Below are 25,479 nucleotides of genomic sequence, written 5' to 3'. Positions count from 1 at the left end.
ATAATGAACATAGCAGTCATCATTTACTCCTGACATATGAGCTGCTGAAGATTGAGTGGATTACTTTTGCTTTTGAAGGGAATGCGCCCCCCGATCTGCCTAAATGCGTCTATGTTCGCACGAATCATTTGTGATCCAGCTTCATCTACAGTAGAAGTGAGTATCTGTGAGTAGAAGAGTGGGTCAGCAGAGCTCATTAGCATTTAAAGCGGCTTGCAACAAAACGGCTTGCTCTGAAAAGAGCTGTTTTTGACAGGGTAAAAAGGGTGTTGTTTTACACTACCTTTGAGAAATTTTAACCAAAGTATGTTATAGACTTTTCATTAAGACCCTAAAGAATCATATCAACTTGTGGAAAATGGGCATCGATGACCCCCTTAAATGTAAACCAAATTCTTGCAGTGGTTGAAGAAAAAAACATTAATCTATTTTGGCTTTACAAAAGTAACAACTCAAATCAAATGGATTGTAAATGGCATTTTTCATTGACTTCAATGTATAAATTGAATATAAATTAATGTACATTTTTTATCAATGTTGTTTGTACTCCATAACAGATATTTACTTTCTCGCGTTTCTCTTCCTACCAAAGCTTCCAGTTTCCTACGACGCAACCCAGGCTATGGCCTACGATGGCTGTTTTCACGATGACATAGATGTATCGCCTTTCCCCGAGCTCCCCACCACACCCAGCACGACGCGGACCATCCCACCCAGAGCCTCCTCCACCGAGCCTCCACCCACCGAAGGCACGAGACTCTGGAGGAAACGCTCAGTCGGCAAAAACATCCGATTCATAATGAGCAACAGCTACATGATTGACTCGTACTCCAGAATCATCTTTCCACTGGCATATCTTCTCTTCAACATCATCTACTGGTGTATCTACTCTTGATCGTGTAGCTTGAGTTTTCTGATCTGTCGCTGTAATAAGTCCAGGATAAACTAGTCTTATTGCACAAGACAGTTGAACTTTGGGCCTGAGATGGCTGTCAAAATGAAAGCTCTGACAATAAGCACAAGTGACCTGACAGTTTTGATTAAGTGTAACTGGAGAAAGATCCAGATAGACATTAGATATGGAGATCTCTTAAACATTTAGCATTTCTTATAGCATGTGAAGGAATGTCTTTTGTCATAAACTCTCAACGCAGGGAGCATGTTCATCTCATTCAAGGATATACTGTAGCTTACCTCACTCTTGTGACCATTCTTATGGGATCCATCCACCACCCCAGCTTTATCTTCTAGAATTCATTAGATCCGAGAGCGGAAACTCAAAACCAAGCCAACCTGCTTTATATGCTCAAGAATTATATGAACTTGTAAACTTGTGAATAAATTAAATAAAAGAACTCTCAAGCTAGTCTCGCATAGTAGGACTTTTGACTCATCAAAGTTTGGGCCGTGTTTTTTTCCTGTTAGAACCGCCCACTTGAACAGGAAGTAGCTGTCTAAGTGACATAAAGGGACCAATCACAGTTCAGTTTCATCCATGACATTTTCTCTGCCATTCAAACGTTTGGGGTTGGTAAGATTTTTAATGTTTTTGAAAGATGGTCTTATGCTCAGAAACACAGTAAAACTGTAATAATGTGAAATATTGTTTTCTATTTTAATATATTTTAAATGTTAGAAACATTTAATGCGCAAGAAACATTTCTTATTAGTAATGATGAAAACAGCTGTGCTGCTTAATATTTTTTGTGGAAACTGTACATTCGAAACAACAGCATTTAATTGAAATAGAAATCTTTGACAACAATATGTCTTTACGGTCTTCTTTGATCAATTTATTGCATCCTTGATGAATAAAAGCATTAATTTCTTTTTTTTTTTAAAAGGTATTTGAATGGTATTGTACATAGTTGTGGGAAGATCTGAAATCTGTGAAAGCATAACACTAGACAACAGTATGCAACATTACAGTTAAGAAAAAGTGTGAATAGACAGATTTACATGTGTCCAAAAGGAAATAAAAAGGAATATACTTGCTATTAACTGCCTCAAACAAAACTCTTGTAGACATTTGATGCCATGAACCTCAAAAAAAATGTTTCAGTAGAAGCCGTTCTCCTTGTAAACATAACTCTTAAAAGTCCTGGTGGACTTTTAAAAACCTGTGCACTCTGATTCATGGAAATTGTATAGCAACCAGCCAGCATTTACTGTATACTGTTATGTTGTACATTTTATTACTTTGAAAAGCTATGAAAATACAAAAATAAAATACATGTGACAACATACATGATTTTGAATGTTCTAGACCAGGGATGGGTCCGCAGTGTCTTTTAGTACGGCCCGCTGGATCATATTAGACTCGGATGATCAATTTTAAAACATTTGAAAAGCAAGTCACGTAAAGATTGCTTTCAGTTTATGATTGCTTTTCAGCGTAGTAGGACGTGCACTCTAATGTAAACATTCATTAACATTAGCAAATAATAAATGAAAAACTGACCATGAAAACATTTTCATTATCAAGACCATGAACGGGGACGCCAGAGTTGCACTTGCCTCAAATTTCAAAGGTAAAATTCATAGTCAACAAAAGCTTTTTGCCAAATGCATGACAGAAATGTTTGCACTGGACTATGTTCTTATTAATGTTTCCGCGGGTCCTTAAAACGTCTTCAGCTCAATTGTTTACATTTAAGGCCATGCAAACTCTTAAATGGTACAAAAAGTCTAAATTATAAGAGGTAGTTGGGGTATAATAATTAATTGATAATAATTGTTTAAATTAATATAATAATTGATACTTTTGACATCCCTTTTCTTAAAAAAATTTTAAAGGCTGAAATGTGAAGTGCAGGTCTTAAAAAGTTCTTTAAAGGTCTTTAATTTGATTTTAAAAATCCTGCAGATACCAGGTTATTTTATGGTACCATTTGGAATAATTTTTTTTTAAAAATTTTTATTAAGTCCTTTTTAACTGTCCTTTTAGGTTGTTTTGAGAATGTTCTTTAGGATACTAATAAAAAAAGGACCTCTGTATATTTGTTTGTTGCGAATTAGCATAACAGCACAAGTTTTATACTTAATTAAATCTTTAAAAACAAATGACATTAGTTATACTTTCATTTCCTTCAATAAAAAGGAAATTGAGTAAGACGGTGTAAAAGGTGTGTGGACGTGGATTAGTAATCTGGCCCCTTGGTATAAAGGAGAAAAAATGCTGGCCCCCGTCACTATCAAAGTTGCCCATCCCTGATCTAGACTCATACAGATATATAAAATAATCAAGTCATTGAACCATATAACCACATCATTTCATTTTATACACTATCCAATTTGCTCCAATTGCACAATTATCCAACTACTCACAGAAAATGATGCAACCTAAACCATCAAATATTTTTTGTTGGTGGTGGTTAAAAAAAGGTTTTGCATTGTCGTGGTAGCTTCATTATTTAATTGCATTAAATAAAGTGCTTCATTTGAAGTAATATTTCTGTTGTATATACAACACACAATACTTTATGTAAATTTAAAATAGCAGTGAAATACAGTTTTAGACCATACTACACACATACATGCACACACGCTCGTGCCGGCTGTGATCAGTTCATTCAGTATGACCTCTGACCTCTGTACTGGTTGTTGATCTCATTCAATACCACATCAGAACCTGATCTGGGCTCTTCTGCTGCAGTTATTGTCCTGTCGTCCATCGGGTTGCCTGCAAATACAGAAAAAGAGTTCACATTTTGCACTTCTTTCACAATAGACCTAATCTGGCCAGTGTAGAAATATTGATTATTCAACTATAAATGTTTAAAAGTATAAAAGATGTTTTAATTGACTTTAATTAATTAAAGGAATAGTTCACCCAAAAATTAAAATTTGCTGTTTTTATCAGCTGTTTGGACTCTCGTTCTGACGGCACCCATTCACTGCATTGGTGAGCAAGTGATGTAATGTTAGATTTCTCCAAAACAGTTCTGATGAAGAAACTCATCTACATCTCGGATGGTCCGAGGGTGAGTACATTTTCAGCAATTTTTCATTTTTGGGTGAACTAGTCCTTTAATAATAGGTTCTGTTCTGTCTAATTTAAATCAAGCTGAATGTGTGTGACTAAAACAGAAATAATAAAAGAGAACGTGGAAGAGGGTTGTGCTACCATTTAAAGATCAGTTAGCATCACCTGCTGTTTCAAATAGGAATTTCAGGTTATAAACATGCGGAAAGCTGATTAACAGCCCGTCTAGCAGGTAATACTCACCAACATCTATAGGTGTATCAGATGCCAAGCTGTCATGGTTCAGGAAAGATGAGCTAGAATTGTTAGAATTCGCCGAGCGGAATGAAAACATTCTTTTCTTGGAGGCTTTGTTTATCTTCTGAGTTGCTGTGCGACTCCATTCTGTTGCATACAAGAAAGAAAGGCAGTAATTAGATAAATACATGACATAAAAGCAAGTCAGTCATTTGCATGAACTTACAAAGGCCTCTTACCTGAGTTTTCTGCCAGCCTCAGGCTGCCACAACACAGGTATGTCCTCCATTGTCGTCTGACGTTTTCTTTCATGGCACAATGGAACACAAAGATGAAAAATCCTGCAAGGGAACAGATACATTCTAGCATCAACAGTCCATCAGAATGCTAAAAATAAACCTGACCTGTGTCACCCAATAATGTTCCGGATTCCACAAAGGAACTCTGGCACAGAGGGTTGTGTAATGTGAAACTAATTTAAGTAGCACCTGAACACAACAATCCTGACAAATGGAGAGTGTTAAAAATTATTACTGTTCACTAGTCTGGATTCATTCATTCATTCATTCACTACCATTCAAACGTTTGAGGTCATTAACATGTATATATTTCTAATGTAATACATTTATTCTGCAAAGACATTGATCAAAAGTGACAGTAAAAACTTTTACATTCTACATTAACATTAAACACTGTACATTAAATGTTATTTGAGCACCAAAAAGAGATGATCTTCAGCATGGCGTAAGGATGCTGAAAATTCAGCTTTACTATTACAGGAATAAATTATATTTTTAAATATATTTTATTTTAAATTGTAATAATAAGATAATGCAAAACATTTCAAAAAATCTTACTGATCCCAAACTTTTGAATGGTAGTAAAAAATATATATATAACTTGCTCGCCAGAGACCCACAAATATGTTAATAACCTTGCAAGGGACCCCCTTCCAATATAAAGTCAGCCATATATTTATATATATATATATATATATAAAGACACTTTATACTTTGTGAGAAATCATGTGATATTATGTGGAATTAAATAACTGGCTTTTATATTTTTACTGTACCAAAGTCAAATAAATAAAATTTATTAATTAAAAATGTATTAAAAATTAATGTTCAATTAATTAAATTAATTCATTAAAATGAATGAAATTAATTAATAATTAATTAAATGAAATGAAAATATTATCTGGAAAATATTGAATTTGTAATAAGTTAATTTTGTTCAATGTTAGATGTATAAACCTAAAGACAGAAATTTCCAATGCAGTTCAGATATATTTGTATTGTGGTTTCACAATAATTGTTATCTTTGACATTCCTAAATAATATAATTTGTCAAATCTTTTTTTCCAAGGAACCTGGAACACTTTTTACTTTTCTTTATAATAACTTGCCATGATAAATAGTGCACAGTAATACCAGAGACATTTTTTAAGAAAGTAAATATGGTAAATTTAGCCTTTCAAGAATGGTAGAGCATCTGTGCAAATTGGTACCCACCTTGTAAAGTGTTAAAAATAGCAAACAGGTACATGAAGGGCAGGTTAACAGGACCCCAGGCGAAGAAAGCAAAGCCCCAGGTGAGGCCCAGAAGCACGGTGAGTCCAGCCACACTGCGCATCTCCTGCCAGCCGCTGCGATTCTGCACATTGTGAGGGTTCTGCTGCTTAATGCGACACAGCTGGATCATCACCACGATAAACATGGTAAAGTTCAGCAGGAAGACAAGACAGAAGTACGCCACCACAGCAACATAGAAGACAATGTCGTTTTTTATCCAGCAGCTGTAGAGAGAGAGAAAATACAATAAGGGCATTAAAGAAAGTTGTAATGTTTCCTCATTCATATTCAGTTTAATTTGACATTAAAATATTACAAATAATTTTATATAACTTATATAGAATATATTTTTTATAAATATTGTGCTGAGAAGAATTGGGATTATTACTCACAAATCATCAGTCACCCCGTTTGCATACTTCCCGTATGTCACAAGGCCATAGTGGTCTTTATTAATAGCTATGACAATTATGACTACGACGAGAGGAATGCCTTTAAAGAAACAAAACATTATGAGCTCATCTGCTCTCTGACAGACTAAACTGTTTCAAAAAAGCAGCCTTCAAACGATAAAACATGAACTCGTGCAGGTAAAATGTAAGTAACAAATCAGTCACGTACCCCATCCAGCAAGTCCGATCTTGACCATAAAGCGGGGGATGTAGGTGTTGAACACCTTGACGAGGGCCAGATACATGTGGACGGCCTCCAGAGCCATCCATGTAAAGGATGCCAGGAGGAAATAATGCAGGAAAAAAGCAGTGGAGATGCAAAGACCCACGGCATCCGGGTACAGAGCCAGCCAGGCGTCCAATAGGAACACCAGGTTTAACAGCAGCAAGGCCAAACACAGCTGAATAAGGATCTTAGACGGGGTGTCTTTGCGCAGTTTACTGTAGAGACATTAAAAATATATATTTTATGCATAAACCACCATTCAAAAGTTTGGAGTCAAATTAAATTGCAATTAAATGCATTAAATTGATCAAAAGTGAAAGTAAAGACTTTTACATGTTGTTCTTTTGAAAGACTTCTTTCAAATACATATTTTCTTTCATCAAAGAATAGTGGGGGGAAAAAAAGTATCACAGTTTCCAAAAAATATTAATCAGATCAACTGTTTTCAACATTGATAATAATAAGAAATGTTTCTGGAGCACCAAAATTAGCATATTAGATATTCTAAAAAAATATATAATATTAGAATTTCTGAAAAACTGCTGAAAGAGCTGATTCTAATAATACTGTATTTCACAATATTACGGCTTTTACTGTATTTTTGATCAAATAAAAGCTTTCCAAAAAAATAAATAAAAATACTGACCCCATGCAGCCTTTTAAATGGTAGTGTATAAAAATACCTATTTATATCTGCGTGAGAAAAAGTGTGAAATTATGCTAAATGAACTTGATCCTAAATTAATCCTTACCCAAAGGCCAGATAAGTGAGCAGAGTGACAGACAGGAAAACAGCCGAGATTCCACAGCCGATGTATGTAATGTATGTCAGGATGTTGAGATGATCTACAGGGATTTCAGTCTTAGAAATGTCCTGTAAGGCAAGATTTAACCAAACAATTTTAATATCCCAAAGAATCGAAATATCATATTGTCAGGTGATGTAAATTCTTTGTGCTGTAACTCACTAGCAGAATACCAAAGCTGGTAAGGTGATTGCAGGCACATTGAGTTTCTTCAGCAGAAGAATTAAGCACACGGCACCCAGAAGAATTCCAGCCGCCCGAGCCATCTGTGAACCAATAACCATTGGTTAAAATGCACAATTCAACCACAAAAAAACAAAACAAAAAGTCTATCAGTTAATGAAGGGAACATTAAAAGAACTTATACCATTTAATCCAAAGTCCCAGAATACACAGGAAGCTACATATTTAGCCTGTGGAGGAATAAAAAGAGAGTAAGACAAGAAAGCAGCACTGAATTAAAGTACAAATCTGTTATTGTGTTTGTTTGTTGTGATATTAATGCTATTCATATTGACCGGAATGGGCCCTGTGTTTCGCAGGGTTATCAGCACTTCCTTCTGTAGACCAGAAATGCTCAGGTTAGCCACACTGCTACCCACAATCCCGCTGTTTAGTTTACGTCTGTTCAGATTTTTGTCCTACATAGATATATAAATAAAGAGTTCAGAGATACTTGTGGCTCTGATCAGATTCACATGAATTATACTAAAGCTTTTAACACAATAACTACAGCAATACAAGCATACTGTATATTGTTTTGAGATGTGCTAGCTAGATAATATCAGTTCACATTACACCATTCAGCTATTTCAAATATGTAGCAGTCATCTTAATACAAATCTAACTAATTTGAATCAAAAGCAGTGCTCTGTATCAGACCTGGAAGAAGGTGCTATTCTGGAAGAAGTTGAACTGGACTCTGGAGGCAAGCCGCTGCTGTTCTGCCGTGAGGTTCTGTGTGAGGGATGCTGGGAGGATGACTGAACCCAGAGGAGTGGACCGAACCTGAACCATGATGTCTTCTGTCTCCATGCTGGGGTTACTTCGAATCTATGATGCCAAACACAGCAGAACCAAATCAGCTACTTTGGACCTATAAAACCCATTTTACTCATCATCATGTATCACCACTTTATTTGTGTAGTTTAATTTTGTAGGGTGCCACAAGTTTGTTAAAATTTCCAAAGGGTGCCGCGACTAAAAAAAGGTTGGGAAACACTGGTGTAGTGTACTATATATGGATATGATAAATATTACATAAAGTGATATAAAAATATATATTTTATATAATTTATGTGCTCACAAAATACAGTAAAAACAGAAATACTGTGAAATATTATTACAATTTAAAATAGCTGTTTTCTATGTGAATATATTGTAAAATTGTATATATTGCTGTAATCAAAGCTGAATTTTCAGCATCAATACTCCAGTCTTCAGTGTCACATTATCCTTCAGAAATCATTCTAATATAATCACAGGAATAAATTACAGTTTACAATGTATTCACATAGAAAACAGTTATTTTAAATTGTAATAATATTTCTAAATAGTACTTTTTTACTATATTTTTGATTTCAAGATTTTATTTCAAGCAACCACATTTAAGTAAAATAATCTGCTATTTATCTGTTTTTTATTTTATTCTACACAGTTTGTTTTTTTAAAACAGCAGTATTTCCATTATCTATAGTCTGTCAGATGAATCAGAATTAATGATGGAGATGTTACCTGCACGCTAGATGTTTCGATTAGGGAGAAGGACGTCTCCTGAAAGTTGGTCCCATTGACTTTCTTCACTGCCAGAGCCAGTGACTGTGAAAGTATTGACTGACTCGTCCCCAATACAACCAGTTTAAGACCCACTGTGTCCACAACCCCAATAGCCCTAAGAACCATAGGCAAACAGCTTGAGTGTCTACAGTATATCAGACAATATTTATTTCTAAATCTTATGTTCAGTTAAGTTTAATTTAGGTAAATGTACTTTCCAGGTTGACATTATAAGGCTTGACTCAATTCTTTTACTACTATATGATGATAAATGGGACAAAACAGTAATAAACCTGGCCACAGATGAGTGTGTCTCACCTCTTTGAGAAAGGAGTCATTACAGCCACAGGAACATCAAGGAGGTTGTTGATAATATTGACAGAGGTGTTTGCCAGAGCCAGGCTGACGTTGGGCCCAGAGAGGAGTGACTCTAGCTGTGATAAAATCTGCTCCACCTGAGTGGCGTTTAAAGACGAGGCATTTGCACTCAACTTCAGCAATCCTTCAGCATCTAATGTCCCTGATGTGGTCGTGGACACTACACCATTAGAAAAACGAGAGAGAAAAAAAATTATATAGAGAGATTTACTATATAAATAGAATTTATAGAAGTGGTTGTGTTTGAGAGCGAGGTACTTGTGAAAGATGGAGGAGTCGTGGTACTGTTTTGGAATGTGGTCGATGAATTACAGCTGCCATTCAGGGGAATAACTATAGTACCGTTTGAGCTGTGAAACGAATAATAAATCAACTAAATAAAAATAAAATGCATTATACAGTAAACATCCACACATATATTCCATACCTTACATTACCTATGAACACAAACTCTATACATAAATTGACATATATGACACAAATAGCTCTACTAACCAGTAATCATTAAAGTTTGACTCCATGCAGAAGCCTTCAGAACTGAAATTTGCACTCCAAGATGGCTCCCATGTGAATGTTTGGTTCAAAGGTTTCAAAGAAGGGTCATAGCAGATAGCTGAAAATCAACATAACCATATCATCAGATATATTCAGATATACTTTTCCACGACATTCTAATTTATTGAGATGCACCTGTATATATATTGTTAACAGAAGACACTTACCCACTCTGCTCACAACACCATCAAAGATCAAGTCTTTCTGAGGTTTAAAGATGACATCTAGAGCCGTGCGAATATCACACAAGTCCATGGCTGTGTCTAGTTTCACTATACCATCACAAAAGAGTGATCTGGACAGGAAGGAGCAGTGCATTAACCACCCAGCAACTTTAAAACCACGTTTACCAAAACATTATGCTGCAACGAGACTCCCTTTCACGTACCCATTGGACTCTTTCGTGTTTTTACAAATCACTCTTGAGTCCTGCAGGAATCAAATATTTAGAAGATCTGAAACATTCTAGGACTGAAAAACATCTCTTTCTTTCATGACTGACATCAAGACATCTTACCGGATTGTAACTTATGAAAGTTTGCGTAATGTTACAAGCAGATCTAAAATGGAGAAGAGAAAGAGGAGTGTTATTCAGTAGTTTCTTTTGTGCAGCTGGTAGAGTATTGTGCTAGACACACTAAAGTCATGGGTTCGATTTTCAGGGAACACACGCACAATGGTAAAATGAATGCATCATAAATTGCTTTGGATTGATTTGTCTGGCAAATAAATGTTTATAAATACATTTTTATTTGAAAGGAAAAAAAGATACAGTAAGAATTGTCTAACTTACGATGTGTCTGTGCATTCTGAGTAATTCAACATAGAAGGAACCTGTAGGCAAATAACAACAGCAATATATGGATCAGTAGTACTATGACAAATTATTATGTAACTCATAGACTGATTATAAATTAACATTCAGACATCTGACTTCAATACATGTTACTTACTAGGGTATCATGGTTGTTGATTATAGTAATCGTAATCAGTTCAATGTTAAAGCTGTAATAGAACAAATCTAAAATAAAGAAAAAAAGTGTAAATATAACCTTGGACCTTATGATTTCCCCTTCAGGTGCATTCATATTTGAAGCATTGACTACAGACATACATGATAAATTTGTCTTACTTGAGCTATTGCAGTGTGAAGAACAATAACACGTTGGCATTGCTTTAGGGAAAACAAAAGAAAACGTAATAAATCATGACACATTGACTATAAATGTCTAGTTGTTCATCTTTTGAAGTATGAGCCAGAAAGGTCTTTAAAGTATGTCACATTTCTGAGTGATGAAATGTAATGTTTTGTTAAAGAGGATAACAGAAGCCTTACGACTTATAGTGCAGTTATCCTGAGAATCCAGTGTAAAGATCACATTTGTACTGTTTCCACTACAAAATTAAAAAAAAGACAAGAAATGAGACGGGAAATAAAGAACACCACCATAAAATGAATAACTTAAATAAAAAGTGTCCTTCGCTCAAATACACCATCCTTTTCCAGTTTGAGTCTAAACTTACCATGAGATGTTCTGTGGTTTTGCACTACATACATCAACTTTGACTGTCTGATTGCATTTGTCATATTGTCCAGCTAAGATCTGTGTTATGTCACCTGCACACACACCTGTGCAAAAACATATCCATTCCACTCAAATACATCTTTTAGAAAGATTATATGACATTAAAACAGTACAATTTATTTGTATTTTAGTAGGAAATAGCACAATTTTGAAAAACCTTTTTAGCACTGTATCTGGTGGAAATTGCAGTTCACGTCAACATTTTAAAACAAAACCAACAAGATGAAAAAATCTAAATGTACACACAATGCTTTTATTCTATGTAAAAACAAAATAAAATTTGTAAAAACTTTTTTTTTAAATTATTATTATTTGTTGATACTATTACTATTATTATTATTTATTCATTTATTTTATTATTATTAAAAGACAAGAATTAGGAGAATTTTACTAACCCACTCTTTCTATTTGTCCCACCACACTGACATTGGCACTTTCCGAGTTTATCATCACAGCGTCTCTAATGCAGCAAACATTGGCAGGTGCACTCAGCTGCAGAAGAATACTGCATTGTGCATTCCTGTCAGAAAGAACCGAAATGATGTTAGAGAAGCTTACAGCAGTACAATCATTTGATCTATTGCTTGAATATGTTTGCTATGGATGAGAGCAGCATTTGATACTGACTGTGTACTATTTTTAGGATCGCATGTGACCTCCAAAGCCTAATAGTGGGAAATAAAAGCAAAAACGTTGTGTATGCTTATTATATGAAATCTGATGAAATACCAAAATGTGCTGCCTGCAATGGCAACTGAATCTGCACTTACTTTAAGCCTGGGTTTCTCTGCACTGCAGAACAGAAAGAAGACCAGGTTAATTTATTACACAGCTTTTCGAAGCACAGTAAGCCCTGCTGACAGTGGATTCACCCTTTGTGTAAATTGAGGTCAGAAAAATTATGGCAACTGAAAGTGCTTTAAACATCCCCTATTAAATGAAGGAATTCCCTTTAGGAATAAACAGCCATTGATGCATGATGATAAAATTCATACTTTTATTTAAAGCTCAAGAACGAAGACAAATTACATAACACACAAATATTATTCAGTTTGAAAGTACTGGCATGCCTAAAGGGCCTAAAGTGAGAACATTTGTCTGTATTTATTCATGAGAAAAGGTCCCTACAGTGTACTGTACCTTATGCTGGTAGTTGTGGTAGGCACAGTTGCTATTATTCTTCCGTCAGAGATCTCCTCCACTACCTTCCGTATGGAAACTGCACATGAATTTAGTTTGTTTCTGTAAAGCACATTAAGCTGGAAAACACATTTCAGACGATTGAGTTAAATTACTGCTTTTCAAAGAATGACAGAAAACTGTAAAGTGCTTTTCCATATTTTCCTAGACACTGTATTTGTTTTATATATCCTTCAGCTGTTAACTCTCATTATGAAAAATATTATAGTGTAAAATGTTAAGTTTAATATTATGTAAAAAATATTATGTTATACATTAAAATACAAAAATATATCTAACAAAATAATTAATATCTAATAATGAACAAAAATATACATGATATAACAAAATCTTAGTTAATCTATAATTTACATACAACCTACAGATTTACATTTTAATATGTTTTCTATAATATTCTATATCTATATTATATTATAAAATGAAATAAAATATTCTCAATATCGCATGAGTATCATTCCTGAACTTACCCATGTTTGGATCAGTTCAATTTCAGGTGTTCTTGTTACCTTAACGATCATCCAGTAATATGCTAATAAAAACCAAAGAGTCAGTTATGCATTGCATTCCTTCCATTTAACAGAAAATCGGGCCATTATGTGTGCTAAAGTTGTAATACTTACCATTCTCGCAGTCACAAGGTGTGGGTTCTGTAGCTAGACAAGAACGAATGAATATTAGATAAAGGGGGTAAAATGTAAAAATGAACATGATAGAAAGTGTAAACTGTGGTACACACAGAGATCTTTACACTGTATCTCTTACCGGTCGATGTTAATGTTTGGTTAACGGTTGGTGTTGTATCCGTTATATTTGCGGAGGATGATGGTTCGGGCTGAAGATGATATTGTAATGAGTCTATTAATATGGTGCCTGATAACATATTGTAGGATGTAAATAGAGCTTTTTTGTAATAATGTTGTATTTGTAGTACTTACTGTTGCTGTAAATGTTGTGAAGTTTGTGGTTGTTTCAGAAAAAGTCACGTTTTCAGTGGTTCTGAAGACTGGGGTTGTTTGAGAAGAAGTCGTGTTTCCAGTGGATGTAGAGATTGTGGTTGTTTCAGCAAAAGTCGTGTTTCCAGTGGATGTAGAGATTGTGGTTGTTTCAGCAAAAGTCGTGTTTCCAGTGGATGTAGAGATTGTGGTGTTCTCAGTGAGTGTGTGTGGCGTTGTTTCAGTTGTCTGACTCTCAGTGCTGTGTGATTCCGTCGTAAGTGTTATTGCTGGGATCAATGTGCTTATGTAAGAAGATGTGGCTGTGGTTTCCATTGTTGTTGCTGTATTCAGAACGGTAGATGAGCTTGTTGTTAATGGCACTGTTGATGAGCTACTGGAACTTTGGGTTGTAGATAAATGTGCTGTGGTATCGGTAGGTGTGGTTCCTCCAGTCACTGTTGTTGAATATGTGGTTTCTGTGGTGGATGTAAATCCACTTGCTGTGCTCGATGTTACTATATGAAAAAAATTACAGAAATGATTAAATCACATCAAATGTATCATCACAACATGCAACATGGTATGAGAAATTAGACAATGTAATTTGGTCCATATCTTATTCATAATTTTGAATTCGTTTTGAATCACAATTTAAATAAATAACAAAAACAAACAAATTAATTAATTAAATTTTCCAACCCTTTTACAGGTATTGGAAACTTTATTTATGAATTATTTTGTCTGTCAAAGAATCTAATCACTCTCAGTGGTTTATTTATTTTTTCACTTCATGCTTTTGTAATGAAGGGCTCCTCTCTTTATCCATTTCTATCTCTTTCTTTTTGTCTGCCCATTTAGTTGATTCATAAGCATTAGCAAAAATTGGCTTTTGTTTTGTGCCAGACTAAAACATGTCCAGCCGGTTGACTGAGCTGTATTTGTATGGTTGGTTCAGTTAAGCTATTGTGTTTCAAAGTGATCACAGCCCATGTTTTACGTGACTCAGATACGCTCCTATTACAGGAATACTGAACAATATTTCTGAGATGTTCTTCTTTACACTAGGAGAGACATACAGACAAATACACATAGTCTGAACACATTAAAACAGTAATAATAATTTAATTAAAAGGGTTATATTGACCTATTAAGATTTTGCTTACATCTACATTGTAAATAATTTTTTTTGCTATTTTATTTAAAAAATTTCAGAGGTAAATCAATAACAATTACATTTTTAACAATATTTCAAGTGTAATTTATGAGATTTGTTGTATTTTGAATCCAATTTTTCTTTGTAAAAGGCAAAAAGTTGATCATACTGATTTCAAAGTTAAGGATTCATTAGTTTGAATATACATTGAACCAAAAACTATCATAACGTCTTAGTTGATAATTCAGTATACTTTATTTTTGACAAAACATCCCATGTTTCGGTAGTGACTGCACATTTTCAGTAGTGACAGTAAGGCTTTGGTAGCGACTACATCACATTACAGAATTTTGACTCACATACTAAAATACCCCCCCCCCCCAAAAAAAAAAGATGTCACTACCGAAACTCCACCAAATGTTTCGGTAGTGACAATTTTAGATACTTTTGAACCTAGCTTAAAGATGCTAATCAGCACATGGTTAGCTAGCACAGTTCTGAACAACGGTACACATATAAAGACTAAATGTTATGGAATAACTCCGAAAAAAGTTTGCTTAATTGCAAAAAAAAGGTGTTCGGTAGTGACGTTCCTTAAAGTTACACAGATTTTTCAGACCTTTGAACACATTTACCTCAAAATGATGAGATCTATCTACTCACACCTTGTAGCTATGAGAGAGGGGGACACAGGAATATTTCCTGATCATAAATTTAGGGGTGTAGTTAAAATCAGTCTCGGCCAATGGACTAAAACATACACTGTTTCGGTAGTGACATGAAAAATGCGGGACACATTTTTTTTACATAAAGTTTCATAATTTACAAAGAAAATATCAAATAATTTTACTTAAGAATCAAAAAGATACTTTTAAAAACAACAATGGAAAAAAAATTAAAAAGTTGAAATTTAGCAGAATTGGTCCAAAGTCAGAGTTGGAAACGTCTTGAAAAAAATTTGTCTTTTTCCAAAAAAATGTGTATGTATGCAAATTGTATAATATCCAAGATACACATTTCTAGTAATTGAGCAGTTAAGAATTAAAAAGTTGAAATTTAGGGGTTATGGTTCGGGACAGCCACCTCCCAATTGAAAGTACCCAATAAATTATGATTTTTATATATATTAAGCTTACTGAGATTTTAAATATTATTGTAGGTTTCAATAGATAATAGAAGGATCTAAGTAAACATCTAAGATTTGAATAATTAAATGCTTTAATTTAACGTTTTTTGGTTGTGGGACAGCAGTTTGCACCAATTCTGTAGAATGGCCCATATATGCCCTACATACAATGAATATGGGAAATATGTTAATATACAATTAAAGTAAAAAAAAAATAAAAAAGAGGACAAAATCTGGAAATAAACTGAAAATGTTAGGCTTAAAAAACATCATGATGTAACATGAATAAAAAATATTTAAAATTCTGCACTATTTCCAGGTCACTGGACATATTTGTGAACATGTGAACAAATTTTGTACAAGAATGCTCTTTGGGTCATTCTGGATCATGATCATCTTGTTTTACACAAACTTGTGAAGTTCATGCAGCTCATCATATAATAGATTACATAATTAGTAATGCAAAAACTCTACAAAATTTGATAAATTAGATATTTTCAATAGAAGTCTTTTGGGTTGCATATGTCCAAATGCAAAATACAGGATATTGAAGATCTATTGATCGCCATTAGAAGTTACACAAGCCATTGTGTAATGTTACTACATTGCGCAAACAGATGTTATATTTCATCATCATCTAGCTTTGTTCTATAAACTCAAATGTAGGGTATTATTGTGGCATAATAGGTGAGCAAACAGGAGGACAATCCCTAAAATTAAGTAGAGCTGTATGATGATCACAGGTGTGTCTTATACAAGCATCAGACCTCACCTGGATGGCACAGTAGGAGCAGGAGCAGGAAAAAAACATAATCCAGATGTCTCCAGCATCCAAAATTCCATCTATTCAATCGTTTGGTCGCCATTGCTCTAAAAGATACACAAAAAACTCACTCACTTTGCAACAGACACAAAAAAATGACTTCAAAAGTTTCAAAGTAATAAGTATTACATTTTGTGAATTTTAACTATTGTGATGTAAATGTAACTGTAGCGATTGACACTTTAAGTCATTGTATTTTCAGAAAGTTTTGGAATATTTGTCCTCTCCCTAAATTTGTCACTACCGAAACACAGTAATAATAATTTAATTAGAAAGATTATATTGACCTATTAAGATTTTGCTTACATCTACATTGTAAATAATTTTTTTTGCTATTTTATTTAAAAAATTTCAGAGGTAAATCAATAACAATTACATTTTTAACAATATTTCAAGTGTAATTTATGAGATTCTATTGATCGCCATTAGAAGTTACACAAGCCATTGTGTAATGTTACTACATTGCGCAAACAGATGTTATATTTCATCATCATCTAGCTTTGTTCTATAAACTCAAATGTAGGGTATTATTGTGGCATAATAGGTGAGCAAACAGGAGGACAATCCCTAAAATTAAGTAGAGCTGTATGATGATCACAGGTGTGTCTTATACAAGCATCAGACCTCACCTGGATGGCACAGTAGGAGCAGGAGCAGGAAAAATACATAATCCAGATGTCTCCAGCATCCAAAACTCCATCTATTCAATCGTTTGGTCGCCATTGCTCTAAAAGATACACAAAAAACTCACTCACTTTGCAACAGACACAAAAAAATGACTTCAAAAGTTTCAAAGTAATAAGTATTACATTTTGTGAATTTTAACTATTGTGATGTAAATGTAACTGTAGCGATTGACACTTTAAGTCAATACACTGGCCATGACGTGGCTCCCAAACAAAAGACTGGGACAGGTAACACATTTAAGTTCATGAAGTTTCAAACACATCCGCTTCCTGGTACAACTCAATTCACATTTCATTCAGTTACTTCAATATGGCTAACTTAATACCTAACTTAATACATTTCATAAATACCTAAGGCTGAACTTACAGAATGTTCACAAACATTTGTTTAACCCTTAGTCTGGTTTGTCAAGAGCTTTCAATGGAAAATCCATGGTGGGTGTGTATTTCTAACAAATGCAACTGACCTGATCTAATGTAAAATTTTTATCTAATGTAAAAGTAAATGTTATCAGAGATCAGGCATTAAGAAGAAAAAAGTATAGTAATGAATAGCTAAATTAGCCCTCCTGTAACTCAAACTGTAGAGCACGGTGCTAGCAAATGCATAAATGTAATGTAAACGTGACAGTATTTTTCGTCTTTTTTGCGGCAATGTTCAAAATCTCACTCTAAAAAGCACAAACTAATGCTAAATATTTTTAATTCATAATTTTTAATATTGATCATTTTTAAAAGAACACTGCCAAACTTACACTACCAAAAGTTAATCAAAGGTTTGGGTTGGTAAGACTTGGAAATGTTTTTGAAATTCTCTTCTGCTCAAAAATACAGTAAAAACAGTAATATTGTGAAATATTATTACAATTCAAAATAGCTGTTTTAACTGTATTTTCATCTATTTTAAAATGTATATTTTCAGCAGTCACTACTCCAGTCTTCAGTGTCACATGATCCTTCAGAAATCATTCTAATATTCTGGTTTGGTGCTCAAGTAACATTTTTATTTTTATTTTTATCAGTTGAAAACAGTTGTTCTGCTTAATATTTTTGTGGAAACCAAAATAAATTTTTAGGAATCATAAATAAATATAAAGTTTTAAAGAACAGAATAGAATATTAACATAAATGTCCATTTTGATCAGTTTAATTTGTCCTTGCTAGATAAAGGTCTTAATTTCTTTCAGATAAGTAGTATATATTGAATATCATATATAAGCTATTCTAAATTAGACAGTATTTTGATTATTTGATAAGGTACCAGTGGTTTAATAGTCTCTCATTACATAACTTACAAATGAAAGTAATGTTTCAGTATATAATTCATTTATATAACAATTTAGTTATAATGTATAACTGAATCAAAAATGTACTACCTACCCATGTAATTAACAATAAATAATATCAAATAAATTGATGTAAATAACATGAAACAATCCATAAAACATTACCAAACCAACAGATAATAAAATTTAAAATTTCACAGTAAATATTCACAATAAAGTTTCAGCACATTGCTAAATTTTAATCATAAAATGAACAGTAAATATGTATTTATTCATATTAATTAATTTTACACCACATACCTTGTAGACACTTGCATAGACAACCTGCTGTGCTTCACATCATGAGCTGTACCGACACACCAAACCATGGATATATTCTTCTCTCACACAAAAATGTGTCTCTGTTGACAGCTGCAAGCCTGGTTTCCCACAGAATAACAGGAACTCGCTGACCAAAATGTGTCCTTCCAGACTTCAGAAAAATCTAAGACAGACAAAAGTTTCTTAGTAACTGAGAAAAGACTCTCAGGTTTGACTGTGTTGTGAAATGTATCAGTGAAGACTGAGTTATGTGTGCACCACCCACCTTAACTCAAATCTTCAACACACACCCATCCTCCAAAGCACAGGAAGTGTGCTTCCCCTCTAGCAAAGCAAATGTTAACTGTAATTCAATAAATCATTATAATAATCCTATTTTTCAGTATACAGCCTTATATTTTATGCACATTTCAAACATATTGGGTTAAATTTGGAGCTACGTAGAACTGCAGAAAAAAATCGCTCGATTATTTTAAGTGATATTTTAAATTAAGTCAAATTAAAATAAATGTTTTTGAGAAATAAGCAATAGATTCAAACACTTTTGTATACTTTTACATAGTTATTTTGCTGTGGCTACTGTTTCATTTATCTCTTGTAAATAAGTTTCATGGACTAACAGGTCAAACTGCTTTTAACAGACAGAGCTTTTATTTCAATGGAATGTAATAATCGCTTTGGGTTTTGCGTAAGTCTAAGTTGTTCCACCCATACCTGCATCATAATCATGACTTTGTACACCTGTCTTTTATTGAACAAAGAGCGGGTGGGGTTTGCACCTAACCTCAACTACCCCATGTTTTGTTTTGGGCTGTTTACCTGTATCCATAAGAGCAAGATTTAATCTGTGTAGGTTTAAACCCATTTGATATGTGTTTATTTTGTAACAATAATACTGTATCTCTCAGTAATCTCTGTCTATTGTTATTCTCTTCTTCCTATCAAATCCAAATCATCATTTGACCCACAGGGGAGGGTACATTCCCTTTTCGCTTATTACACAGCGATAAAATGTGTGACGATCTGGACAATTAGCCAATTCCCCAATATTAGATTTAGGAAGTCCAAATGAGAGAAACAATAGGATATTACAGGCCCAATTGATTTCAAGAAGCATTAGTCATCACATTAATTTGTTTCCCATCAAACAGATTTACTGTACGTATGAGTGAGTCATATTAGCCTACATTTGAGTGAATATGCAAATAACGTTTAGGTTTATAATCTGTATGAAAATTAATAATGCAATTTTAATTCATATTGGTTCATAATTTAACCTAATTTGGATCTGGTGTTTCCTAATAAGCAGAACACCCAGAATATCTCATATAGCTCATTATGTTTTCTGTTTACTGGAAGCTTCACTAAGAAGCTTACTTGCAAGCATACTTGTTGGAAATAATTCTCATTCTGATTCTGAAAGCACTTTGTGAGGTTCAGTACAAAAAGAGGACGATTTATTTTATTTTTAAGTGACCACTTAAAATATTAGGTATATTATATTAGCGAAATTTCGCTGACAGTTATTTTAGGCGCTCTGTTTTAAGTAATATGTGCATGATACGATACCCGTCTGAGGCTGAACAATTGATAAGAGTCTGCACATGTCTGCGCAAAGGCTGCGCATTTTTATCCCCTTGATTAACCTTTCCTTTAACACGGAAGTTGCGGTTCAAGTGCTGGGAACTGCAATCTAAAACACGAAAGGGATCCGCTCTCAGTAAATAATTGTTCTTTAAGGGTGTCTTGTAAATGATGCACATTCTCCATCCTGAAAATGCATAGTACTTTGAAAAACTGGAAGAAGACGTTTGCAGATTTTGCACCGGATATAGAGTTGACCTGTGGGGTAGTGATTGTGATCGTGCTGTCATGTGTTTTTACTGTCATCCCATATTACTTAGATATTTCAGAGCACTTTTTCAGTCTGGAGTTCAGTGCTGTCATCAGCGGCCATGGTAAGAGTTGTTTAAAACTTATAAGTTACAAATAACTCCCTCAGCTCCCTTTTCCTTCTACAAGGCACAAAAATAAGTTGAACTCATTGCATTTTGTAGACTGATGTAGCCTGTGACCCACAACTACTGTCTTAATGAGTGTATTTTGGGCAGAACGTGCCTTAAATACCTCAAAATTAGAGTTTTGTGGTTTGCCGTCCATGTCTGTTACCTCTGGTGCCAGCTATATGCTAATATACTCCTAAACTTTGACAGAATTCACTTTAGTACATTTAAATTTACATGTAGTCTCTTTTTGGGAAAACGGACCGACAATATTGTTGACATGTTTTTGAGCAATAAAAGCGCTAGAATGAGAATGTCCCGCCTCCAGTACCACCCGCAATTGAAGTTTATTGGTTATTTAAATAAAGAGCCCTACGATTTACCCCGCCTCTTTCGTGTATGTTAGCCAATCAGAAAAACTGGAGGTGGGTCTCGGGCAGCATCGACCAATGACGTGAGTTTGGGGGTGAGAAACCTGGGGCAAGTTCAAGCTCAAATCGGTGCGCAACATTTGCTACGGTTTCCGGTTTGAACGACATGTTTCCTGGAAACGGTGTGCAAAGGGGTTTGAGATACGTTTTCTCTTGTTAGGTGGGTGTGTCAAAAATGTCAGCCCAATCAGCAGCAACATGTGTATAAACCATGCTGTATTGTGTGTAAGTGTATAAGACAGCTGGCACAATGTAATTAACATCAAAATAAATTCACAAGAGCAAGTATATTGTTTGCACATGTTTATTTACATTAAAGGCAAAATAACTGAAATAATAAGAGCACAAGTATAGATCTGGAACTTCTTTAAGTCTGTCTAAATATCATTGCAGTGACTGTAACATCGAGTGTATTTTGCAGTATTAAACACGTATTTATAGCGATTTCGTCAGGCTCCGAAAATTCTTCAAAAAGAACACAAAGAATGGCCTTCTCAGCTGCCATAGTTGCAACTCTTGCGTCATCAGAACAGGGTGTTCAACGCACCACCGTTTCCGTTTAAAAAACGTTTTGCACCGTTTTGTCGGGGCTGAACGCAGCCCTATTTGGAAACAACAGTCAAGCAAATCCCGCCAAAACAACTCTTTAGTTACCGCCCACTCCTATAAAGCGCATAATCAAGTCAACCTCCCTATGCTCTAAACTACATAAATATGTGTATATATACATATTTTGCAATAAATTAAAAAATAAGCTGTTTCTATATACATAATCAACATCTTTAAATTAATATTTTCCTATTTATCCATCATTTTTATTTTATGTCATTTACAATGCTTTGACTGTAGACCTTAAATACTTAGTCTTACCTTTGTCAGTTTTTCCAAATACGTTTTTTTCTTTGGATCAAATTTTGTAATGTTTACTGGATTAGGTAGCGCACTGTGTTTGCTATATTATGTTATCATTTATTAAAATAAATAAATATACCATAAATACCATTTTTGTTCATTTTTTGTGTTACTTAATTTTTGTTCCCTCTCTTCACAGTCTACAAACTCTTCACCTATTTCCTCTACCACAAGAATATGACGCTTTTGTTCCTAAGTGCCGTCCTGATGGCGTTTCCCTGTAGCGGGCTGGAGCGAGGAATCGGAACGGTCAGATTCCTCTACCGGTCACTGCTGCTGTCGTCCATCTGTGGACTCCTACATGTGCTGCTGGAGTCACTGCTGTTCTCCCCGTCCAGTAGGAGCTCAGTAAATGGGCTCGTCCCATTAGCCCTGTCTGTCCTGGGAATGATGACCATCAATTCTGTTATGCGGAAGGCGTATATTATGGGCGTCAGTGTGCCTACTGCATCTCTCCCCTGGATTATTCTAATAATTCTAACCCTGTTCTTTCCAAACACTTTTTTCCTTTGCAACGTCCTGGCCATCGTTACAGGAATGTTACGTATCCTTAATCTTAAATGTATAGAATACTTCAGACTTTTTTCATTTTATTTCATATGGCAACAGTGTATAGTGTATTTTTATATTATTCCTTAACTTAGTACTTTTAGATGGAGTAGGATGGTTTTCGTTATTAGAGATGTCAGAATCTAGAGCTTCCGTCTTGGAGAAGAAGTTCCCTTTTCGCTTGCTAAAGCATATACCTGGTGTCCAGTTCATTCCTGCATCGACCGAAGAGCGCAAAAAGCCACTTGACCTCACGTGAGTGATCAATGCCACAATTACATATGGTCACCCTGTTGTTTACTTTACGGTATTCATATTGCAGTGTGTAGAAGGTTGTTAGAGTGCAGATATCTTCCTCATTTTGAGCAGCTAGCAGTAGTAAAGTGATGCATTTCAACCTTTTTTACTGGTTATTGTTGGTATCTTTTAAGCATTATGTCTTTGTTGAATGTGTGCCACAGCCTGTTTAAGTAAAAGGTTGGAGGTTATTCATTTTATTTATGCAGGTCTTTAAAACAGTCTTAAACAGAAAGTCCACCCAAAAGTGAAAACTCTTGTCATATTTTGACAACATTTTGAAGAATGTTGGTAACCAAACAGTTTTGCTTCCCATTGACTTTAATTGGATGGTCAAAATTCGCAATGAAAGTCAATGGGAACAGAAACTGTTTGGTTCCCAACATTCTTCAGAATATCTTCTTTCATGTTCCTCAGAAGAAAGAAAGTCACACAATTTTGAAAAGACATGACGGTGAGTAAATGATGACAGAATTTTCATTTTTGGTGCACTATCCCTAAAACCAAAACATGTTTGGATTTTTCTCAGTATATTTTCTGACTTTAAAAAACCCGACAGTGTTTGTGAGATCATAATGACATTTCTCTTCCCAATTAAGTTGAATGCATTAAGATTTAAAAACAACAAATGCAAGCTCGCCTCATTTTAAAACCACAATGCTGGGCATTTTAATGCAGTTGCAGCTTTGGCGCACTAGGGGGATGAATTGAGGAGTCAATTCTATAATCTAAAGTAGAAATCAGTGGAAAAGGCATACCAGTCAAGAAAATTATAAGAAAATAAGAGAAGAACTTACATATATTTGTAATTCCAGAGATGCTCCACCAGGGTCGTACCCTGTCCAGGCCTACGCTCCAGTAAATGCCACCAATGGTCAAGTTATAGGAAGCCTGCCCAACACAGTCGATGGTTGGCCCGTCTCACTGTATCCTCAACAGCAATACACATTTACTTCACCTTACGCTGGAGTCGGCATTGGTCACAATCATGGACATGGACACGGCCATGGTCATCATCATGGTCACAGCCATCACACCGGCAGCCCGTGGATGCCAATGTCCCCATATGCTCAGCATCAGTTCAGGCCTCCAGTCAACCTGACAGGTCAGCCCTTCACTAAACTACCTCAGCCAGGAGTGCCATTCACACCTCTGATCTCACAGTCAGAGACTGGAGTGCCTGCCTTTCTCACAACTCCTCCTGGAGCCCCTGTGTCATTGTCATCCTAGAGATTTGATGCCTTATCTGCAGGTTTTTTTGTTTGTTCGTTCTTCTGATACCTAATGTCTTGTTCCTAGAATTCAAACGGCTCCAGATGTGCAGTGATGTTTAACTTGTTTTTAATATTATACAGTTGCTGTTTTGCTTAAGAACATTTTGTACCTTCAATTAAAAACTGATTCATTTTTTAACAAATTCTTTGTCCATTTTATACACTGCAGTATTTTTTAAACATGTCCATACAAACACATTTTGAGGCGAGACAGTGTTTGTGCATATTCTTTCATCGTCAAACATTGCATGACTTGGATCACAATTTTGCACAAAACATCTGATATCACAATGACACTTCTCTTCCCAAGCAGTATTAATGCATTAAGTTTTAAAATTACACAAATGCAAGCTGTCTTGTTTTAAAACCACCATACTGGGCTATGCAGTTGCAGCTTTGGCTCACTAGGGGGATGAATTGAGGAGTCAATTCTATAATCTTAAGTAGAAATCAGTGGAAAAGGCATACCAGTCAAGAAAAGCTTAAGAAAATAAGAGAAGAACTTACTTTTCTTGTCATAAATGCACCTTTTAAAATGTTAGGAAAATACACATTTCTGTGATAATTAACACTTGACCATTTGCTAAAATGTTAAAAAAATTGACAAAACAGAATGTAACACTTCACCAAAAGATGGGAGTCATGTTGATTGCATAATTGCTCATTCACTGCTACTTAACATTAGTGTGAAATAATGCATAAAAAGAGTGGCAGAACATCTTGAAACAACAGGAAATAAGAATGAACACAAACATCACATGATCAAAAAAAAAAAAAAAACACAACTGACCTAAAATGTTAATTTCCTGTAAGACATTGTAGGATGTTTTGATACACAATATCACAAAAACAAACTCTAAAGTTTTACAGTACGTCACAAAGTGATACTTGCAGTCTTTTCACATAGA

The 25,479-nt window shown here is 34.7% G+C and overlaps 3 protein-coding genes across 3 annotated transcripts in view; 2 read left to right on the top strand and 1 right to left on the bottom strand.

Annotated features, from left to right (window-relative positions):
* Positions 1–1,520, top strand: part of LOC107728881 (gamma-aminobutyric acid receptor subunit rho-1-like) — a 16,918-nt gene extending 15,398 nt beyond the window's left edge. Inside the window, exon 8 of the mRNA XM_016539188.1 lies at positions 593–1,520. Within this exon, the coding sequence (XP_016394674.1) occupies positions 593–895 (303 nt within the window). The 3' untranslated portion in view covers positions 896–1,520. The remainder of the gene's footprint in view (positions 1–592) is intronic.
* A 1,664-nt stretch (positions 1,521–3,184) lies between these two features.
* On the bottom strand, positions 3,185–19,327 carry LOC107728892 (cell wall protein DAN4-like). The gene is made up of 33 exons (XM_016539199.1): positions 19,085–19,327; positions 17,442–17,539; positions 13,711–14,225; positions 13,538–13,607; positions 13,396–13,428; positions 13,243–13,304; positions 12,716–12,834; positions 12,346–12,367; positions 12,203–12,240; positions 11,971–12,095; positions 11,514–11,619; positions 11,326–11,384; positions 11,122–11,163; positions 10,943–11,010; positions 10,783–10,823; positions 10,507–10,549; positions 10,378–10,418; positions 10,157–10,284; positions 9,930–10,047; positions 9,693–9,784; positions 9,375–9,594; positions 9,015–9,171; positions 8,163–8,333; positions 7,799–7,921; positions 7,648–7,693; positions 7,443–7,546; positions 7,227–7,348; positions 6,418–6,689; positions 6,189–6,288; positions 5,737–6,020; positions 4,462–4,563; positions 4,229–4,369; positions 3,185–3,682 (listed from the first exon to the last, which is right to left on the bottom strand). The coding sequence occupies exons 1-33, from the start codon at positions 19,150–19,152 to the stop codon at positions 3,573–3,575; spliced, it is 3,840 nt and encodes a 1,279-aa protein (XP_016394685.1). The 5' UTR covers positions 19,153–19,327; the 3' UTR covers positions 3,185–3,572.
* Positions 19,328–20,750: 1,423 nt separating this feature from the next.
* LOC107728880 (rhomboid domain-containing protein 2-like) lies at positions 20,751–25,469 on the top strand. Its single transcript, XM_016539186.1, has 4 exons — positions 20,751–21,063; positions 22,591–22,995; positions 23,105–23,255; positions 24,113–25,469. The coding sequence occupies exons 1-4, from the start codon at positions 20,883–20,885 to the stop codon at positions 24,525–24,527; spliced, it is 1,152 nt and encodes a 383-aa protein (XP_016394672.1). The 5' UTR covers positions 20,751–20,882; the 3' UTR covers positions 24,528–25,469.
* Positions 25,470–25,479: the final 10 nt, after the last annotated feature.

Source organism: Sinocyclocheilus rhinocerous, unplaced genomic scaffold (assembly GCF_001515625.1).
Source record: "Sinocyclocheilus rhinocerous isolate Xijiao unplaced genomic scaffold, SAMN03320098_v1.1 scaffold397, whole genome shotgun sequence".
Classification (NCBI taxonomy): domain Eukaryota; kingdom Metazoa; phylum Chordata; class Actinopteri; order Cypriniformes; family Cyprinidae; genus Sinocyclocheilus; species Sinocyclocheilus rhinocerous.
This window is presented reverse-complemented; position numbering and strand designations above follow the sequence as displayed.

Coding starts and splice junctions, on each gene's coding strand:
- LOC107728892 (XM_016539199.1), bottom strand. CDS start 19,152: ATGGTTTGGTGTGTCGGTACAGCTCATGATGTGAAGCACAGCAGGTTG. Junction 17,540..19,084: donor TCTATGCAAGTGTCTACAAG/GTATGTGGTGTA, acceptor TGTATCTTTTAG/AGCAATGGCGACCAAACGAT. Junction 9,172..9,374: donor ATGACTCCTTTCTCAAAGAG/GTGAGACACACT, acceptor TATGGTTCTTAG/GGCTATTGGGGTTGTGGACA.
- LOC107728880 (XM_016539186.1), top strand. CDS start 20,883: ATGCATAGTACTTTGAAAAACTGGAAGAAGACGTTTGCAGATTTTGCA. Junction 21,064..22,590: donor TGCTGTCATCAGCGGCCATG/GTAAGAGTTGTT, acceptor CTCTCTTCACAG/TCTACAAACTCTTCACCTAT. Junction 22,996..23,104: donor CATCGTTACAGGAATGTTAC/GTATCCTTAATC, acceptor TAGTACTTTTAG/ATGGAGTAGGATGGTTTTCG.